The 18,519-nt window shown below is 41.3% G+C and overlaps 1 protein-coding gene across 8 annotated transcripts in view; it reads left to right on the plus strand.

Annotated features, from left to right (window-relative positions):
- Nucleotides 1–120: 120 nt before the first annotated feature.
- Nucleotides 121–18,519, plus strand: part of CCDC30 (coiled-coil domain containing 30) — a 76,910-nt gene continuing 58,511 nt past the window's right edge. For 5 of the 8 annotated variants that reach the window (XM_033921800.1, XM_033921803.1, XM_033921804.1 and 2 more), the window contains exons 1-2: nucleotides 121–450; nucleotides 10,909–11,015. In XM_033921800.1, coding sequence (XP_033777691.1) covers nucleotides 378–450; nucleotides 10,909–11,015 — 180 coding nt within the window. In that variant the 5' untranslated portion in view covers nucleotides 121–377. The remainder of the gene's footprint in view (nucleotides 451–10,908; nucleotides 11,016–18,519) is intronic. The other 3 variants (XM_033921802.1, XM_033921806.1, XM_033921808.1) reach the window with 2 other exon arrangements.

Consider the following 18,519-nt stretch of genomic DNA (forward strand, 5'->3'; position numbering starts at 1 on the left):
GACGTCCCCCGGGGGCCCGTCGCCCGCCAATGGTTCGTGCGGCTGACGTCAGAGCTCCCCCGCGCCGGCGCCGAGGTGGAACGTGCGACCGTTGCCATGACTCCGGCGCGCTTGGGTGGTCCATTGTGCCGGAGGGCTCCGGGTTTCCCGCTTGGTAACGACGGGGCGCTTCCCCTCCCCCCCCACCCCGGGCCGTGTATCGCGAGAGCATAAGCTGCCCTTAATGGTCGGGAGGGGACGACGGCGCCGCCTGGAACAGGGCCCCGAGAGCCGCCGGCCGGCCTCCCCTCCCCTGCTAGCTCCCCCCTCGGCCTCATGAGAAGCCCGTCGGGAGAGGCGCCAAGTCAGCGGATGCGCCGCCGCCGTCGTCCCGTCTGATGTCGTCCAGGGAACGAGCGACCCACGGGCAGAGCTCCGGAGGGGCTCAAAAGGGAGCAGGAGGTAAAGGAGGTGAGAGGGATGGGCACTGTTCCTGCAGCACCCCCACACATTTTGGACACGGACTAGGAGCTCCTTAGCTTGCCTTACTTAATATTCCCCTCCCCAATCGCACATGCACTCTCCCCAGCAAATAACACACTAGTCATCCCCTTGAACCTCATTTACCAAAAATATCCAAACTCCTAAATAAGCATCTCCCTTAGGTATCCACTTAACCTTCTCCTAAATAAGCATCTCCCTTAGGTATCCATTTAACCTTCTCCTAAATAAGCATCTCCCTTACGTATCCACTTAACCTTCTCCTAAATAAGCATCTCCCTTAGGTATCCACTTAACCTTCTCCTAAATAAGAATCTCCCTTAGGTATCCATTTAACCTTCTCCTAAATAAGCATCTCCCTTAGGTATCCACTTAACCTTCTCCTAAATAAGCATCTCCCATAGGTATCCATTTAACCTTCTCCTAAATAAGCATCTCCCATAGGTATCCATTTAACCTTCTCCTAAATAAGCATCTCCCTTAGGTATCCACTTAACCTTCTCCTAAATAAGCATCTCCCATAGGTATCCATTTAACCTTCTCCTAAATAAGCATCTCCCATAGGTATCCATTTAACCTTCTCCTAAATAAGCATCTCCCTTAGGTATCCATTTAACCTTCTCCTAAATAAGCATCTCCCTTAGTATCCACTTAACCTTCTCCTAAATAAGCATCTCCCTTAGGTATCCATTTAACCTTCTCCTAAATAAGCATCTCCCTTAGGTATCCATTTAACCTTCTCCTAAATAAGCATCTCCCTTAGGTATCCATTTAACCTTCTCCTAAATAAGCATCTCCCTTAGGTATCCATTTAACCTTCTCCTAAATAAGCATCTCCCTTAGGTATCCATTTAACCTTCTCCTAAATAAGCATCTCCCATAGGTATCCATTTAACCTTCTCCTAAATAAGCATCTCCCTTAGGTATCCATTTAACCTTCTCCTAAATAAGCATCTCCCTTAGGTATCCATTTAAGCTTCTCCTAAATAAGCATCTCCCATAGGTATCCATTTAACCTTCTCCTAAATAAGCATCTCCCTTAGGTATCCATTTAAGCTTCTCCTAAATAAGCATCTCCCATAGGTATCCATTTAACCTTCTCCTAAATAAGCATCTCCCATAGGTATCCATTTAACCTTCTCCTAAATAAGCATCTCCCATAGGTATCCATTTAACCTTCTCCTAAATAAGCATCTCCCTTAGGTATCCATTTAACCTTCTCCTAAATAAGCATCTCCCTTAGGTATCCATTTAACCTTCTCCTAAATAAGCATCTCCCTTAGGTATCCATTTAACCTTCTCCTAAATAAGCATCTCCCTTAGGTATCCATTTAACCTTCTCCTAAATAAGCATCTCCCTTAGGTATCCATTTAACCTTCTCCTAAATAAGCATCTCCCTTAGGTATCCATTTAACCTTCTCCTAAATAAGCATCTCCCTTAGGTATCCATTTAACCTTCTCCTAAATAAGCATCTCCCTTAGGTATCCATTTAACCTTCTCCTAAATAAGCATCTCCCTTAGGTATCCATTTAAGCTTCTCCTAAATAAGCATCTCCCATAGGTATCCATTTAACCTTCTCCTAAATAAGCATCTCCCTTAGGTATCCATTTAAGCTTCTCCTAAATAAGCATCTCCCATAGGTATCCATTTAACCTTCTCCTAAATAAGCATCTCCCTTAGGTATCCATTTAAGCTTCTCCTAAATAAGCATCTCCCTTAGGTATCCATTTAACCTTCTCCTAAATAAGCATCTCCCATAGGTATCCATTTAACCTTCTCCTAAATAAGCATCTCCCTTAGGTATCCATTTAACCTTCTCCTAAATAAGCATCTCCCTTAGGTATCCATTTAACCTTCTCCTAAATAAGCATCTCCCTTAGGTATCCATTTAACCTTCTCCTAAATAAGCATCTCCCTTAGGTATCCATTTAAGCCTTCTCCTAAATAAGCATCTCCCATAGGTATCCATTTAACCTTCTCCTAAATAAGCATCGCCCATAGGTATCCATTTAACCTTCTCCTAAATAAGCATCTCCCATAGGTATCCATTTAACCTTCTCCTAAATAAGCATCTCCCTTAGGTATCCATTTAACCTTCTCCTAAATAAGCATCTCCCATAGGTATCCATTTAACCTTCTCCTAAATAAGCATCTCCCTTAGGTATCCATTTAACCTTCTCCTAAATAAGCATCTCCCATAGGTATCCATTTAACCTTCTCCTAAATAAGCATCTCCCTTAGGTATCCATTTAACCTTCTCCTAAATAAGCATCTCCCATAGGTATCCATTTAACCTTCTCCTAAATAAGCATCTCCCTTAGGTATCCATTTAACCTTCTCCTAAATAAGCATCTCCCATAGGTATCCATTTAACCTTCTCCTAAATAAGCATCTCCCTTAGGTATCCATTTAACCTTCTCCTAAATAAGCATCTCCCTTAGGTATCCATTTAACCTTCTCCTAAATAAGCATCTCCCTTAGGTATCCATTTAACCTTCTCCTAAATAAGCATCTCCCATAGGTATCCATTTAACCTTCTCCTAAATAAGCATCTCCCTTAGGTATCCATTTAACCTTCTCCTAAATAAGCATCTCCCTTAGGTATCCATTTAACCTTCTCCTAAATAAGCATCTCCCTTAGGTATCCACTTAACCTTCTCCTAAATAAGCATCTCCTATAGGTATCCATTTAACCTTCTCCTAAATAAGCATCTCCCTTAGGTATCCATTTAACCTTCTCCTAAATAAGCATCTCCCTATAGGTATCCATTTAACCTTCTCCTAAATAAGCATCTCCCTTAGGTATCCATTTAACCTTCTCCTAAATAAGCATCTCCCTTAGGTATCCATTTAACCTTCTCCTAAATAAGCATCTCCCTTAGGTATCCATTTAACCTTCTCCTAAATAAGCATCTCCCATTAGGTATCCATTTAACCTTCTCCTAAATAAGCATCTCCCTTAGGTATCCATTTAACCTTCTCCTAAATAAGCATCTCCCTTAGGTATCCATTTAACCTTCTCCTAAATAAGCATCTCCCATAGGTATCCATTTAACCTTCTCCTAAATAAGCATCTCCCTTAGGTATCCATTTAACCTTCTCCTAAATAAGCATCTCCCATAGGTATCCATTTAACCTTCTCCTAAATAAGCATCTCCCTTAGGTATCCATTTAACCTTCTCCTAAATAAGCATCTCCCATAGGTATCCATTTAACCTTCTCCTAAATAAGCATCTCCCATAGGTATCCATTTAACCTTCTCCTAAATAAGCATCTCCCTTAGGTATCCATTTAACCTTCTCCTAAATAAGCATCTCCCTTAGGTATCCATTTAACCTTCTCCTAAATAAGCATCTCCCTTAGGTATCCATTTAAGCTTCTCCTAAATAAGCATCTCCCATAGGTATCCATTTAACCTTCTCCTAAATAAGCATCTCCCTTAGGTATCCATTTAACCTTCTCCTAAATAAGCATCTCCCTTAGGTATCCATTTAACCTTCTCCTAAATAAGCATCTCCCTTAGGTATCCATTTAACCTTCTCCTAAATAAGCATCTCCCTTAGGTATCCATTTAACCTTCTCCTAAATAAGCATCTCCCATTAGGTATCCATTTAACCTTCTCCTAAATAAGCATCTCCCTTAGGTATCCATTTAACCTTCTCCTAAATAAGCATCTCCCTTAGGTATCCATTTAACCTTCTCCTAAATAAGCATCTCCCTTAGGTATCCATTTAACCTTCTCCTAAATACGCATCTCCCTTAGGTATCCATTTAACCTTCTCCTAAATAAGCATCTCCCATTAGGTATCCATTTAACCTTCTCCTAAATAAGCATCTCCCTTAGGTATCCATTTAACCTTCTCCTAAATAAGCATCTCCCTTAGGTATCCATTTAACCTTCTCCTAAATAAGCATCTCCCTTAGGTATCCATTTAACCTTCTCCTAAATAAGCATCTCCCTTAGGTATCCATTTAACCTTCTCCTAAATAAGCATCTCCCTTAGGTATCCATTTAACCTTCTCCTAAATAAGCATCTCCCATTAGGTATCCATTTAACCTTCTCCTAAATAAGCATCTCCCATAGGTATCCATTTAACCTTCTCCTAAATAAGCATCTCCCTTAGGTATCCATTTAACCTTCTCCTAAATAAGCATCTCCCATAGGTATCCATTTAACCTTCTCCTAAATAAGCATCTCCCTTAGGTATCCATTTAACCTTCTCCTAAATAAGCATCTCCCATAGGTATCCATTTAACCTTCTCCTAAATAAGCATCTCCCATAGGTATCCATTTAACCTTCTCCTAAATAAGCATCTCCCATAGGTATCCATTTAACCTTCTCCTAAATAAGCATCTCCCATAGGTATCCATTTAACCTTCTCCTAAATAAGCATCTCCCATAGGTATCCATTTAACCTTCTCCTAAATAAGCATCTCCCATAGGTATCCATTTAACCTTCTCCTAAATAAGCATCTCCCTTAGGTATCCATTTAACCTTCTCCTAAATAAGCATCTCCCATAGGTATCCATTTAACCTTCTCCTAAATAAGCATCTCCCTTAGGTATCCATTTAACCTTCTCCTAAATAAGCATCTCCCAATAGGTATCCATTTAACCTTCTCCTAAATAAGCATCTCCCATAGGTATCCATTTAACCTTCTCCTAAATAAGCATCTCCCTTAGGTATCCATTTAACCTTCTCCTAAATAAGCATCTCCCTTAGGTATCCATTTAACCTTCTCCTAAATAAGCATCTCCCTTAGGTATCCATTTAACCTTCTCCTAAATAAGCATCTCCCTTAGGTATCCATTTAACCTTCTCCTAAATAAGCATCTCCCATAGGTATCCATTTAACCTTCTCCTAAATAAGCATCTCCCATAGGTATCCATTTAACCTTCTCCTAAATAAGCATCTCCCATAGGTATCCACTTAACCTTCTCCTAAATAAGCATCTCCCATAGGTATCCATTTAACCTTCTCCTAAATAAGCATCTCCCATAGGTATCCATTTAACCTTCTCCTAAATAAGCATCTCCCATAGGTATCCATTTAACCTTCTCCTAAATAAGCATCTCCCATAGGTATCCATTTAACCTTCTCCTAAATAAGCATCTCCCATGGGTATCCACTTAACCTTCTCCTAAATAAGCATCTCCCATAGGTATCCATTTAACCTTCTCCTAAATAAGCATCTCCCATAGGTATCCATTTAACCTTCTCCTAAATAAGCATCTCCCTTAGGTATCCATTTAACCTTCTCCTAAATAAGCATCTCCCTTAGGTATCCATTTAACCTTCTCCTAAATAAGCATCTCCCATAGGTATCCATTTAACCTTCTCCTAAATAAGCATCTCCCATAGGTATCCATTTAACCTTCTCCTAAATAAGCATCTCCCTTAGGTATCCATTTAACCTTCTCCTAAATAAGCATCTCCCTTAGGTATCCATTTAACCTTCTCCTAAATAAGCATCTCCCTTAGGTATCCATTTAACCTTCTCCTAAATAAGCATCTCCCTTAGGTATCCATTTAACTGATTCCTTCAAAGTTAGGTACCTTTCTTCAGTTGCCTATATTGTTTTCCCCACTGAACCTTGTAACTACTTGAACCCTGTCAAGTTATTCTATCGATAAATCCAGATATCTTATACTTGTATTTCTATACCACAACATGTAATTTACTTAAATCCTTGTAATGTAATTCTCTCGGTAATGTCCTGATCTCTTTTAACTGTAATCCGCTTAGAACCGCAAGGCACAGGCGGAATAGAAATCACAATAGCTTGACAGGGTTCAAGTAGTTACAAGGTTCAGTGGGGAAAACAATATAGGCAACTGAAGAAAGATACCTAACTTTGAAGGAATCAGTTGAGTGGATACCTAAGGGAGATGCTTATTTAGGAGAAGGTTAAATGGATACCCCTGTGTCTGAATTCAAGAAAGCTTAGGATAGAGAGAGGAAGAGATAATGGGCCATTTGGTCTTTATCTGCCATCATGTTTCTAGTACTACTGTTTATCACTTATTTAGCACTGAAAGGCGGACGCAGCACTGTACATTTTGATATTTAATAGACATTCTCTGCTGAGCTTACAATCTAACTTGGATAGACAAACATGACTTATAGGGTTAAAGATGCAGAACCTAAGGTGAGAGGAGTTAGATGTTGAAGGCATCTCTTTGGACTACAGTCTCCTCCTCCCTGTGCTGTCAGCTTGCAACCTTGGGGTTATCTTTGACTCCTCTGTCTTCTCTGCTCAGATCCAACAAACCGCTAAAGCCTGCTACTTCTTCCTCTATGTTACCAAAATTTGACTTCTCCTTTACGAGCGCAAGCCGAAACCCTTATTCACACTCTCATCACCTTAGATTACTGCAATTTGCTTCTCTCAGGTCTTCTGCACTACCATCTCTCTCTCTTTTAATCTATTTAAAATTCTACTGCACAGCTGATATTCTGCGAGAGTCACCATACTGACACTACCTCTCAAGTCACTTGATTGGTTCCCATCCATTTCCGAATACAGTTCAAACTCCTCTTATTGACCTATAAATACATTCATTCTGCAGCCCCTCAATATATCTCCTCATCTCCCCATATGCTTCCCTCCTGTCTCCCCCCTTAAGCTCTGTTTATTGGATAAGTCCCTCCTATCCGTACCCTTCTCCACTGCCAACTCCAGACTTTGTCACTTTTATCTTGCTGCACCATTTGCCTGGAGCAGACTGCCTGAGTTAATTTGTCAAGTTCCATCTCTAGCAGTACTCAATTCCAAGCTAAAAAGCCCACTTTTCCCAAGGCTGCCTTCAACTCCTAACTCCCACTCCCTGTAAGATACCTATGTCCATCTTGTTAGTCTCTCTGCAAGAAACTCCCCAACCCCTCAATGTCCTAATTACATTGTAAGCTCTTCAGAGCTGAGATAATCTATTTCAGCAGTTGGAACCCAAGCACAGTACCGGGTAGAACTTTGGATTATTGCCCAGAAATAGCTAAGAAGAAAAAATTTAAAAAAAATTAAATTGAATCAGGTTGGGCAGACTGGATGGACCATTCGGGTCTTTATCTGCCGTCATCTACTATGTTACTATGTTACATGCCAAATGTTCAGTGCTATAGAAATGGTAAATAGTAGTAGTTGGCTCCCATGTGCAGCACAGCACACAGACAAAGGAGTCAGAGAACCAGCCAAATAGGTGGCATAGTGGTGTTTTTATAAGGACGTGATGCACTTTCTCTTTCTAAATTGCCTACGTAAATACGTTTATGCCTGTACCTACGTCTATGCCTTCTGATGGGTTATGTGTAAAAGTAACACTTCTATTAAAAAAACGCACACAAAAAAATACAAGATGCTAGGAACTGATTTTAGGAATCGGTGAGCACTATTCCCTCCCCCCCCCCATCCTATATTGAGGCTCATTTTCAAAACACTAAGGCCCCCTTTTATCAAGCAATGTTAGGCTTTTTTATTACCAGCTGTGGTGGGAAAAGCTTCGACACTCATAGAATTGCTGTGAGCATCAGAGCTATTACCACTGCGGCCGGCAATTAAAAAAGCCTAATGCAGCTTTATAAAAGGGGGCCTAAGTACCTGTGGTACATCTTAAGTGCTTTGAAAATGAGCCCCATAGTCTGTTGCTCTGAGGATGGGCTTGTAGAGCTAAACTTTTCATAATATGCATTCCAGACTTTACATATTGAAAAAAGATTTTCTGAAATTGTCTCCTAATGGACAGTTCCTGTTCTTAGGTGGTTACAATCTAATAAAGACAGACTGCCTAGACAAGATATGTTATAGTTTTGCCATTTTTCTGACAAAGGAAAACCTGACACCTTTCTCATTCCATGCCCCAGCCCAGTCAACAGTCTGCACTAGGGTTGCTAATTCAGAAGAGAAAAGTTCCACATGTGTGCCTTTTTAAGGTCCTTCATGGGTTAGCTCTATCTTATTTGGTTGAATGTTTTCTAAACTAAACTAAACCTTGGGTTTATATACCGCACCATCTCCACGAATGCGGAGCTCGGCACGGTTTACAGGAAGAAAGATGAGAGAGGAACTACAGTGGAGAGATTAAAGAGTTAGGTGTAAAGGGGGAAGGTGAGAGGCCTAAGAGGGGGGAAGTGTTACAGTTTTGAGAATAGCCAAGTTTTTAGGTGTTTGCGGAAGAGTTGGAGGGAGCTTGAGGTTCTGAGAGGGGAGGTGAGGTTATTCCAGATCTCAGTGATTCTAAAGGGGAGGGATGACCCAAGTTTGCCTACATGGGAAATACCTTTTATGGAAGGGAAGGATAGTTTAAAAATTTGGGAGGATCTGGAGGAAGTAGGGGTTGGGGAGTTCCAGGATAGAGGGATAACGGCAGGAAGGATGCCATGTAGGATCTTGTAGGCCAGACACGCACATTTGAAGTGGATCCTGGGGATTACTGGGAGCCAATGGAGCTTAGACAGGAGTGGTGAGACGTGATCAAATTTGCTTTTCGCGAAAACAAGCTTAGCTGCGGCGTTCTGAATCTGCTGAAGTCTGTGGAGGCTTTTCTTGGTTAGGCTGAGGTAGATAGAATTGCAATAATCCAATCTGGAGAGGATGATGGATTGTACTAGGACTGCGAAGTGTTTTTGGTGAAAATAGGGTCTGACTTTCCTTAGCATGTGAAGGCTGAAGAAGCATTTCTTCACCAGGGATTGGAGATGTTCGTTGAAGGATAGAGAAGAGTCTAAGGTGACACCCAGAATTTTTCTTTTTACTTGTCCCAATTTTTGATTCAACTATCACGAGAGCAAATATTATCCTCTGTCTGACTTCAAAACTTGGGAAAAAAAAAAAGTTTTGAAGACAGACGGAGGATAATATATGCTCCCGTGAATTGTAGCTAATAGTTGAATCAAAAATTGGGACAAGTAAAAAGAAAAATTGTATGATTATGCCAAAGACCCCTGAGGCAGGCTAAGAGCTGAAACACTGACAGTGTCAGGTCTTTTCATCCAAAATAAAGAAATATATGTCCCAGCTCTGAAGACGTCTACACTCTTTATTGGGTGATGCACAATTTCCAATGCAATTATTCCTATCGGATGGTTTTATACAAAGCACTAATCTTCTAGTATTTACTCTTTTCATTGTATTATTTATTTTAAAAATTTGTTAAAACGCAAATCTAAGCAGTTTACATCATATATATATAGAATAGATATAACTTTAAAACATACTACTCTTCAAGACATACAGTATTCGAAAACCTGAACAATGTTTAAAATTTCTGTTTTAATTTATAAAAATGCCTGAGAAAACAAATGTGCTTTTAAAAGTTTTCTAAATGAACTCAAGGAACTCAAATCTTTCTCAATTCCTTTGGAAGGGAGTTCCATAACTGAGGTCCCATGATCATAAAGATCGAGTCCCTATATATCTTCAGTCTAATTTGCTTAAAATCTGGAGCATCAGGTAGTGCCTGATTACTTGAACGAAGGGGATGTCCTGGCACATGAACCTTATAGGGTAAAAGTTTCAGACTCCTGGAGCAGGCTCTACAGCCAAACACGGATTGAGTTGTTGAGCCTTTCATTGTCATAATAAAGATGGTTGAAAGAACTTGCTGTTGTCTGCTTTTGTGATTTATCTGCAAAGATTGTTTTTTCTGTTTGTTGCCAAAATATTCTACTTCCTTTCCACTTCTGATCATCCATTAATATCTCCCCCCCCCCCCTTCAGGCTGTCATTGGAATGCTTTTTTTATGACACAAAGGCATTTAAATGTCTCTATCATATCTCCCCTCTCCTGCCTTTCTTCCAAAGTATATATATTGGAAAGGTGAATCAAGACCAGGTTATCTTTGTTCCTTCTATCCAGAACCCAGCATTTGTAAACTAGAACCTCTGAGGGATGGTTATAATTCTATGTAAACATCCACTATTGCTTTGACTTTGAGAATGGCTTTTTGAAAGCATACAGAGTGAGACCAAAATCTAACTTTATTTATTTGATTTTTTTTAGTCCATCCTCCCAGAAGATTCCAAAACGAGTTACATACACATTGAGAGTTAACAATTCATAAATTTTACAGTCTTGTAAGAGTTAGTACTTGCAAGTGGGCTGAGATTAATGATATTCCACAGTAATGGAAATGGTAATGGGCCATATGCTTCACATGTGGACTTTAGGAAACTGATACAAATAAGAGGAAGAGAGAGAGAAGTAAAGTTATTTTTCTTGAGGAGCTAGCTAAACTAAAAGGGATTGATAGAATACATCGGAATGGTTTTTTTTTTTCTTTCACGTTACTGTTGAGATCATAAACCACTTAGATGTCTTTGTAACCATTAGCAGTTTATCAAATAATGTTGAACTCAAACTTATTAAGAGAATTTAAGAAATTTAAGATAGTCCATTATCTGACCATTTTCAATGATTCTTTAGAGTCAGGAGCTGTTCCAGAGAGCTCCAGATGGGCAGATTTGGTTCCTTTTCACGAAAGTGGAAATGATGAAGCCGAGAACTATGGATCGCTTAATCTGTCCTCTCTGGTAAGTAAATATTAAGGAACGTAGGGAGAGGGGAGACATGATCGAAACATTTAAGTACCTCACGGGACGTGTCGAAGTGGAAGATGATATTTTCTTTCTCAAGGGACCCTCTGCCACAAGAGGGCACCTGCTCAAACTCAGGGGCGGAAAATTTCATGGCGACACCAGAAAGTATTTCTTCACAGAGAGAGTGGTTGATCATTGGAACAAGCTTCCAGTGCAGGTGATCGAGGCAGACAGCGTGCCAGACTTTAAGAATAAATGGGATACCCATGTGGGATCCCTACGAGGGTCAAGATAAGGAAATTGGGTCATTAGGGCATAGACAGGGGGTGGGTAAGCAGAGTGGGCAGACTTGATGGGCTCTAGCCCTTTTCTGCCGTCATCTTCTATGTTTCTATGTTTAAAAGGCAAAAATTATTTTGAGCACCCTTCTTATTTTTCTGCAGGCTATCCCAGAGTTTGTGAAACATTTCTAGTATTGTGGATGTGTTAGAAAGACATTTTCTTTTCTGCAGAACAGTTAATGGTTACTGTACATTTTAATGCAATTTGTGGACATAAATACCACATAAATTAAATCTGCACTCGATTCCTTTTTAGGGTAAGTTTAATGCATTTTATGATAAAACTAAAGCAGTTTACAGTACACATTATATACAAGTACTTCCTCTGTCACTAGTGGATTCACAGTCTTAAGTTGTTTTTGTACCTGGGCCAATGGAGGGTTAAGTGACTTCCTAAGGGTCACAAGGAGCTGCAGTGGAAATTGAAGCCAGTTCCCCTCATTCTCAGCCCACTGCACTAACCATTAGGCTATTCTTCCACTCCAACCTTTTTGCATTTTTTTGGCCAGTAACGTATGTGTCTAGCCAGAACTGGTGTTGGAGGCAATTTTGAGTGGAGTCAATAAACATGTACTAACTCAGACTCCAGCTTCAAATAAAAACTTACATTATAATAAATGGTAAATTTATCATTTTATGCTTATATATGAGCATAAAATTATACATTTTGTGTGTATATAGATATTTGTCCTGGATCTAAAGTACTAGTAAATATAAGTTTTATTTACCAATACTTTTGAGGTCCAGGACACAAATATTTGAAGTCTAATATCCTTGGGAGTCAGAGTTGAAGGTCTGGTGTACTAATTCCACAGCCCAGTGGTAACTGCTGAGCTCACAATAGCTTTTCATTTTAGCATTATGGTAAATATGCTCATGAGTGATTTGGACAGAGAGTGGGTAAGGGACAAGGTTATGCATGTGTTGTGTCTGTGTGTTTTCCTCCTAGTATTTTTGTAGGGTTATATACACATGTAAATTACATGATAAAATGTGTGCTTGCTTGAGAGAAGGCATATTGTCTGCAGGATTTGTACTAGTATTTTATAAAGAAACACAGGTGCCTCTTTGTCTTTACAACATAAACTGAAAATAGGCACCTTTCCCTTCTTTAAATCTAGGTACCCTGTTATAAAATTATCCTCTTAAAGCCCAGTGTGTCTGTGGGCCTTTTATGTCTGAAAAGAATATCCATACACAGCAGGACTTTAAAATTACCTTATTCCTTTGTTTTATTTCTATATATTACATTGTATTTTATAAAAGACCCACTGAACTTGGAGTCTCTCATAAAACATGTATGACAGTGCCAAGCCACGGCACACCAAACGTAGTGGCCATGGCTCGACGTATCTGGAAGTGCGAAGACATGGACGCGATGACATCAATACATTGATGTCCGTATATGCACGAAGGCCCTGAGACAGATGCTGGAAGGGAAGATGCATGGAGAGAAGGAGAGGCGCTGGTGCCGGCTGTGCCTCTCGCCGCGAGAGGCATGTCCTGTAGTCAATCAGCTGGCGCCTTGCGACACACAGTTTGCAATTACATTGATGTATGAGGGTGTGGAAAAAGTGTGTTTTTGATGGTACATGATGTTGAAATGGCCATTTAACAAAACATTTAAATCAAAACAAAAAAAGCATTTCTCAAGGTTTTGTGTGCATAAATGGCAGATTTTCTAAAATTGTAAGTATAAAGGAGCTGAGCTCCAAAACACAATATTTTTTTGCACTTTGAAGTGATTTGCAACACCTGAAGGATATGCACGGTTCTCCTTTCAAGCTTTTCTCCGAAGCACAAACATATGAGGATGCTGATGGGAAAATTTTTTGAAGTATTGCAAAAAAAGTGATACATATATTCTTTTTAAGTCCATTCAAGATTTGCTTTAAATGTTTGTGTATAAGTAGTTACCGCCGCTGCCAGCACTAAAACCCACACTATGCATTAGTAAAAGGGGGTAAATGTTTCATGAAGGAGTTGTACAGACGGAACTCAAGTATTTTGGGTTGAAGGGTGGTCCATAACAGATGAGTATTGCTGCTCCAACCAAACACAGGGTTTATCTCGCCCAAACTCCCAATCTACCAGAAAGCATAATTGTGCTTCCCAGTAGTATCACAGTATGTTGGGAACTGCTCACCCTCCCTGCTAGTAAGCATCCTAAGCGAGAGTATAGGGTGTTTCCTGCCCCAAATAAAGGTCGAGAAAGCTCTTTGAATTTGTTTCAATACCTTATGTGGGACTCTAAATGGTAGTACCTGGAACAAAAACAATAAGGACAAAAATCCAGCCTTACCATGTTATCTATAAACCTTTTCATCTAGATAAATCTCTATAAACAAGGGCTATGCTTTGTGTATTTTCTGTCCTGAAAGGAATGGCTTAGATTACAGTAAAAACTTTTTTGGGGCAGCAAGAGATACTAATTCTTTATTCAACACTGTTGACTGCATTTCCTTGGGGAGCTCCTTTTACAAATCCTCTCACTCACAAGTTGCTTCAATTTTGCTCCAGGCAATACTCTCCACAATGTTTTGAGGCAAATTCTTTTATCATTTTCATCAATCCCCCTCTCATTCTGGAGATCTTGGTCTTGCTCAAGAGAGACTCAGCCACCATGATCCTGATAGTTCCTTGGTGGCCCAGTCAACTTTGGTTCTCCCTTCTTCATTTGACTGTCAAGGATCTGATTTTGTTATAGATCTTTCCATCTCTTCTCACATAGAGTCATGGATCCATGTTACATTCCAATCTACAGTCTCTGCACTTGACAGCTTGGTACCTTTTCAGTGTAACTTTCACAGCTTTTTATTTCTGATCCTGTTCAGGCCATTATTGCTGTATCCATAAAACCACCTACACAGCAGGGCTATCCACAAAAGTAGACACGTTTTCTTCCTGGTGTTCTCTTCATCACAAAGAACCTTCATCATCTTCACTTCCTTCAGTTCTGATTACCTTCTCCATTTTTCCGTTTCTGGCCTCAAAACCACTTCAGTCAGAGTTCATCTCAGGGCTACTGGTGTGTTCCATACTCTTGTCAACAATCAACTTCTTGCCACTTATCCTCTGGTTTCTAGGTTTATTAAAGGACTTTTTAATTCCAAATCTCCGTTGAAACCACCTGCCAGTTATCTGGAATCTTAATGTAGTCCTGGCCAAGTTGATGAAACCATCCTTTGAGCCACTAGTGTCTACTCATCTTAAGTTTCTCACTTCAGCTCGTCAAGTTACTAAACTTTTAAGCATTGATTTCCAACCCACCGTTTTAGTATTTCACCTTGACAAGTTGGTTCTTTGGACTCATCCTAAATTTCTTCCAAAGGTTCTTGGAATTTTATCTGAATCAATCCATTATGCTTCCAGTCTTCTTTCCAAAGCCTCATTCTCATCCTGGAGAAGCAACTCTTCAAACATTGGACTGTAAGTGTGCTTTGGCGTACTGTCTGCAAAAAACTAAGTTGCACAGTACTTTACCTCAACTGTTGAACTCCCTTGATTCCAACAAACTAGGCTGACCTGTCACCAAGAGAACTATTTCTACATGGCTAGTGCCCTGTATTTCTTTCTGCTATACTCAGGCTGAATTGCACCTCGAGGGACGTATTACAGCACACAATGTTCGAGCGATGGCAACTTCAGTGGTTTTCTTACGATCCTCTCACATTAATGAAATTTGCAAGACAGCCACTTGGTCCTCAATCCCAACTTTCACATCTCACTACTATCTAGAATTCTATTCCAGATGAGAAGGTCATTCGGCCAAGCAGTATTACAGAAACTATTTTCTTCCTAATGGTCAACTCTCCTTCCATCTCATTGCAGTAAGCTAGGGAGCCTCACATGTGAGAATATGCTGCCTGCTTGTCCTAGGATAAAGCACAGTTACTTACCATAACAGGTGTTATCTGAAGACAGCAGGCAGATATTCTCATCCCTTCCACCTCCCCTGTTTGATTTCTTAGCTTGCTTATGAGCCCTCATCGGGCGGGAAGGCATTCGCGCATGCACGGTGTGAGCAGTCTGAAAGCTTTTAAACTCTTAAAGTGCCTGTGCACTTTTGCACTATCTGACATCACCCACATGTGAGAATATCTGCCTGGCAGCTCAGTTCTTTTCATGGGGGAACAGTAGCAGGTGATTGGGCCTGGGAGTAGTGCAGAGTTTGTCATGCAGGTGCACAAGGCTTTTTGTATAAAGTCCAGGTGTAGTACCAAGATACATGGACTTGGCTATCTCCTCCAGGGAGGGGTACTTGGCAGCCAATCAATTAACAAATTTGCTCAACCCAGCAGACTCTGCATATCCACAGGCAAAACTCCATGAAGATTTCTACCAGTGGTGCTTATTTTCCACCAAGAAGGGGGTTGCTTGCACCAATATTTCAAGTTCTTGCAGTTCTCAGAATCTTCAAGGAGCATCCAGTGGAAATTTGTGAAGGTTGAAGATTCACTTTTGAAGGGTATTGAGAAGCCCTCCAGAACCAATTCAGTGCACTGAACAACCAAGGAGATAATAGTGGCCAAATAGGAGATCCTGGATGTGGGGTTCAAAGTAGGTCAGTCTATGACTAGTCTCTATCCAATCCCAGTAGAGCAAAAAGAAAGTTATTGTCTTCCAAAGGTATATGCGCTGGTCTTGCTGCACCTAAGATAATGATTTCCATAGAGGGAAGGACAGCTCTGAAAAACTCTCAAGCTTGCTGGATGGAGTTGCTATTAAAGCAGCCCTTTGAGGTGGTATCTCCAGCCCTCTAGTCAACAGGGCTGTGTGGCCCAAGTGTGTTTGCTGGGCTGAGCAGTTGCCTAAGGTTTCCCTAGGAGGCGGAACAGCTGGCTCTTGGAAGTAGATCAGATTAAGATGGGATTAGCCTATAGGTCGGACTTCATTTAGACTTAAACTGAGATTATTGCTGTTGGTGTCAACACATCACTTTCTATAGTTGAGGAGCTGGTCTACGTTGACCTCAAAGGCTCTGCTAAGCAAGCTATTTTTTGAAGCGCTCTTTGTTGTTTTGAAGAGGATCAGGATAAACTGGTGAAGAGTTTGTGGGACTCCAGAGGATTGCCTCAGATTATCAAGTCATGGTTTATCCACTAGGGAGTTAGTTCAGGAAGTCCAGGAGATATAAGCTAGGGAAAATGAGCAGTATGCAATAGAACCAATTTTTCTCCAGGAGCCAGCCCTTTCAGAGTGGACACAGAGATGGATGAGAGTCTAGAGCAGCGAGCTCAGGGCTCACACAAGGTTCACAATGGGCATATGAGTCCTGACAATAGGTAATATTCCCATACTCACAAGTTGATTGCAGAAGAATGAAATCTTACATTCTTCAGCTCCGCCTCCTTCTCCAGTGCTGTAGAGCCCCCTTCAGTTTTTTCCTTCTGCAAGCGAATTGAGAAGATGTAATTCTGATCTGCTTTGATATCATTTTATTATTTATGGGGGGGTTTATTTGAGTTTGAGGCTTTCAATGCTAGAGATGACCCTGAGGCAGCTCTACCTGAGAGAGAACGCAGACTCTGTGAAAGTAGTCTGCAGCTGGCAAGGCAACCCTCAGGGTTACTGTCCATCCAACCTGCATTTGGACTTGTGGAGCTCGGGGTTCGTTCCCCTTGAAGCTAGCTCACATCCTGATTTATCAGGTATTTGAGTACAGGCTGTTTGGCCCCAGTGTCATTCCAACATGGCTTAATGGATGCCGGTTGCATAAATTCCTCCCCTTGCTCATGCGTGGATTCGTGTGGTTTGAGGCCTCAGTCAGGCTTTATGTCTAACTGGCAGCCTGAAGATCTCAGCCAGTGGACTTGGTTTGCTGATTGAGGCAGTGTCTTCTCCAATTTCAGTTTTGCTGACAGCTGAAGCAGGCTAGCCCAGTACAGACAGTATTTCTGGGGCTGTATCAAGGGTCCCCCACACCCAAAACCCCTTCCCAGAATTTTTTGACCCTTTAGGGGATTTTCCCGAATCATTTTTAGCATGACCATACTGCCACAGCAGCCATCTTGGATTTTTGTGATTTTGATTAAAAGCCTCCATCTGCCTCAAAAAACAACAACTCAGTTTTGCTCAAAATCACTTGGAATGAACTCCTCTAATGGAGATACCCCTATATCATGCGAGATTTGCGATGGACGGATGGATGAAAAGCGGCCATGTACCACTTGCCACAGGGCTTATGAGGGAGGAGCAGGGGATGCAGGCTTGGATCTTTCTGGTACCCATAAGGCTGGGGGATTACAGAGGACTCCTTGTTCCGGCAAAAGAATGCCTCCAAAGACTTTGGAGAGTGATCGGGTGAAGTGCAGGTGTGTGGAACCAGCAGAGTCCAGGAGACGGCAAAGAGCAGCCCTAAGGGTGCTGCAAAGGTTGGTCTGGGATTTACCCCAGAATTTATGAGTCTGCTCTGGAAAGCTTACTTACATTTTTGGGGAACTCTGGTAACTGCTGAGGAAGCAATGGTGACCCTGCAAGGGGACCTGTTCTCTTCAAGTGCATTCTCTATGGCAGAGATTCCTGAGCAAGAACCAAAGGACCAGTCAGGTAAAGACGGAGGGGGACTGGAAGTCAGATTCCATGCCTTTACTATAGTCCCCCTTGAGCAGGAAGAGGACCCAATAGTACGCAACCTGTTTAAGGCGATATCATTAATGGAGCTTATCCCATAGTCACTGTGGGAGTTAAACTCCGTAGACTGCAGCTGTGTAATGTTCGAGTATGAGTGCTTGCTAGGCTGAGACTTCATTTTTTTCCCTCACATCTAGATCTGACTGGTTTAATTACGGAGCAATGGGAGGTCCTAGAGGGCTATGATGACAAGGCTGTATCCCATGGCTCCTGAATTTCAGCCGATGGACTCACTAGCATCTCAGGTCACCAAGTATACTTCCCTCCCTAGTGAGGAGTTGTAGTTGAAGGGTGCGTAGGACCACAGGGTTGATGTAGTTCATAAACGTCAGTTTGAAGCCTTGGGGTTTAAGGTGCCTATCGTAGCAGAGTCCCTGGGACGACGAAGTGTGCCTGTAGCTAGTCATGGAGGGGATTGACTTTATGGCTGATGGCCCTGAATAACATTAGTAGAGTCCGGAGCAAGATTTTGTCGTGTTCTGTCTCCATCCTCAGAATGCTTTGGATTAGGCAATGGGCGGGAG

This window comes from Geotrypetes seraphini, chromosome 15, assembly GCF_902459505.1.
Source record: "Geotrypetes seraphini chromosome 15, aGeoSer1.1, whole genome shotgun sequence".
NCBI classification, from domain to species: Eukaryota; Metazoa; Chordata; class Amphibia; order Gymnophiona; family Dermophiidae; genus Geotrypetes; species Geotrypetes seraphini.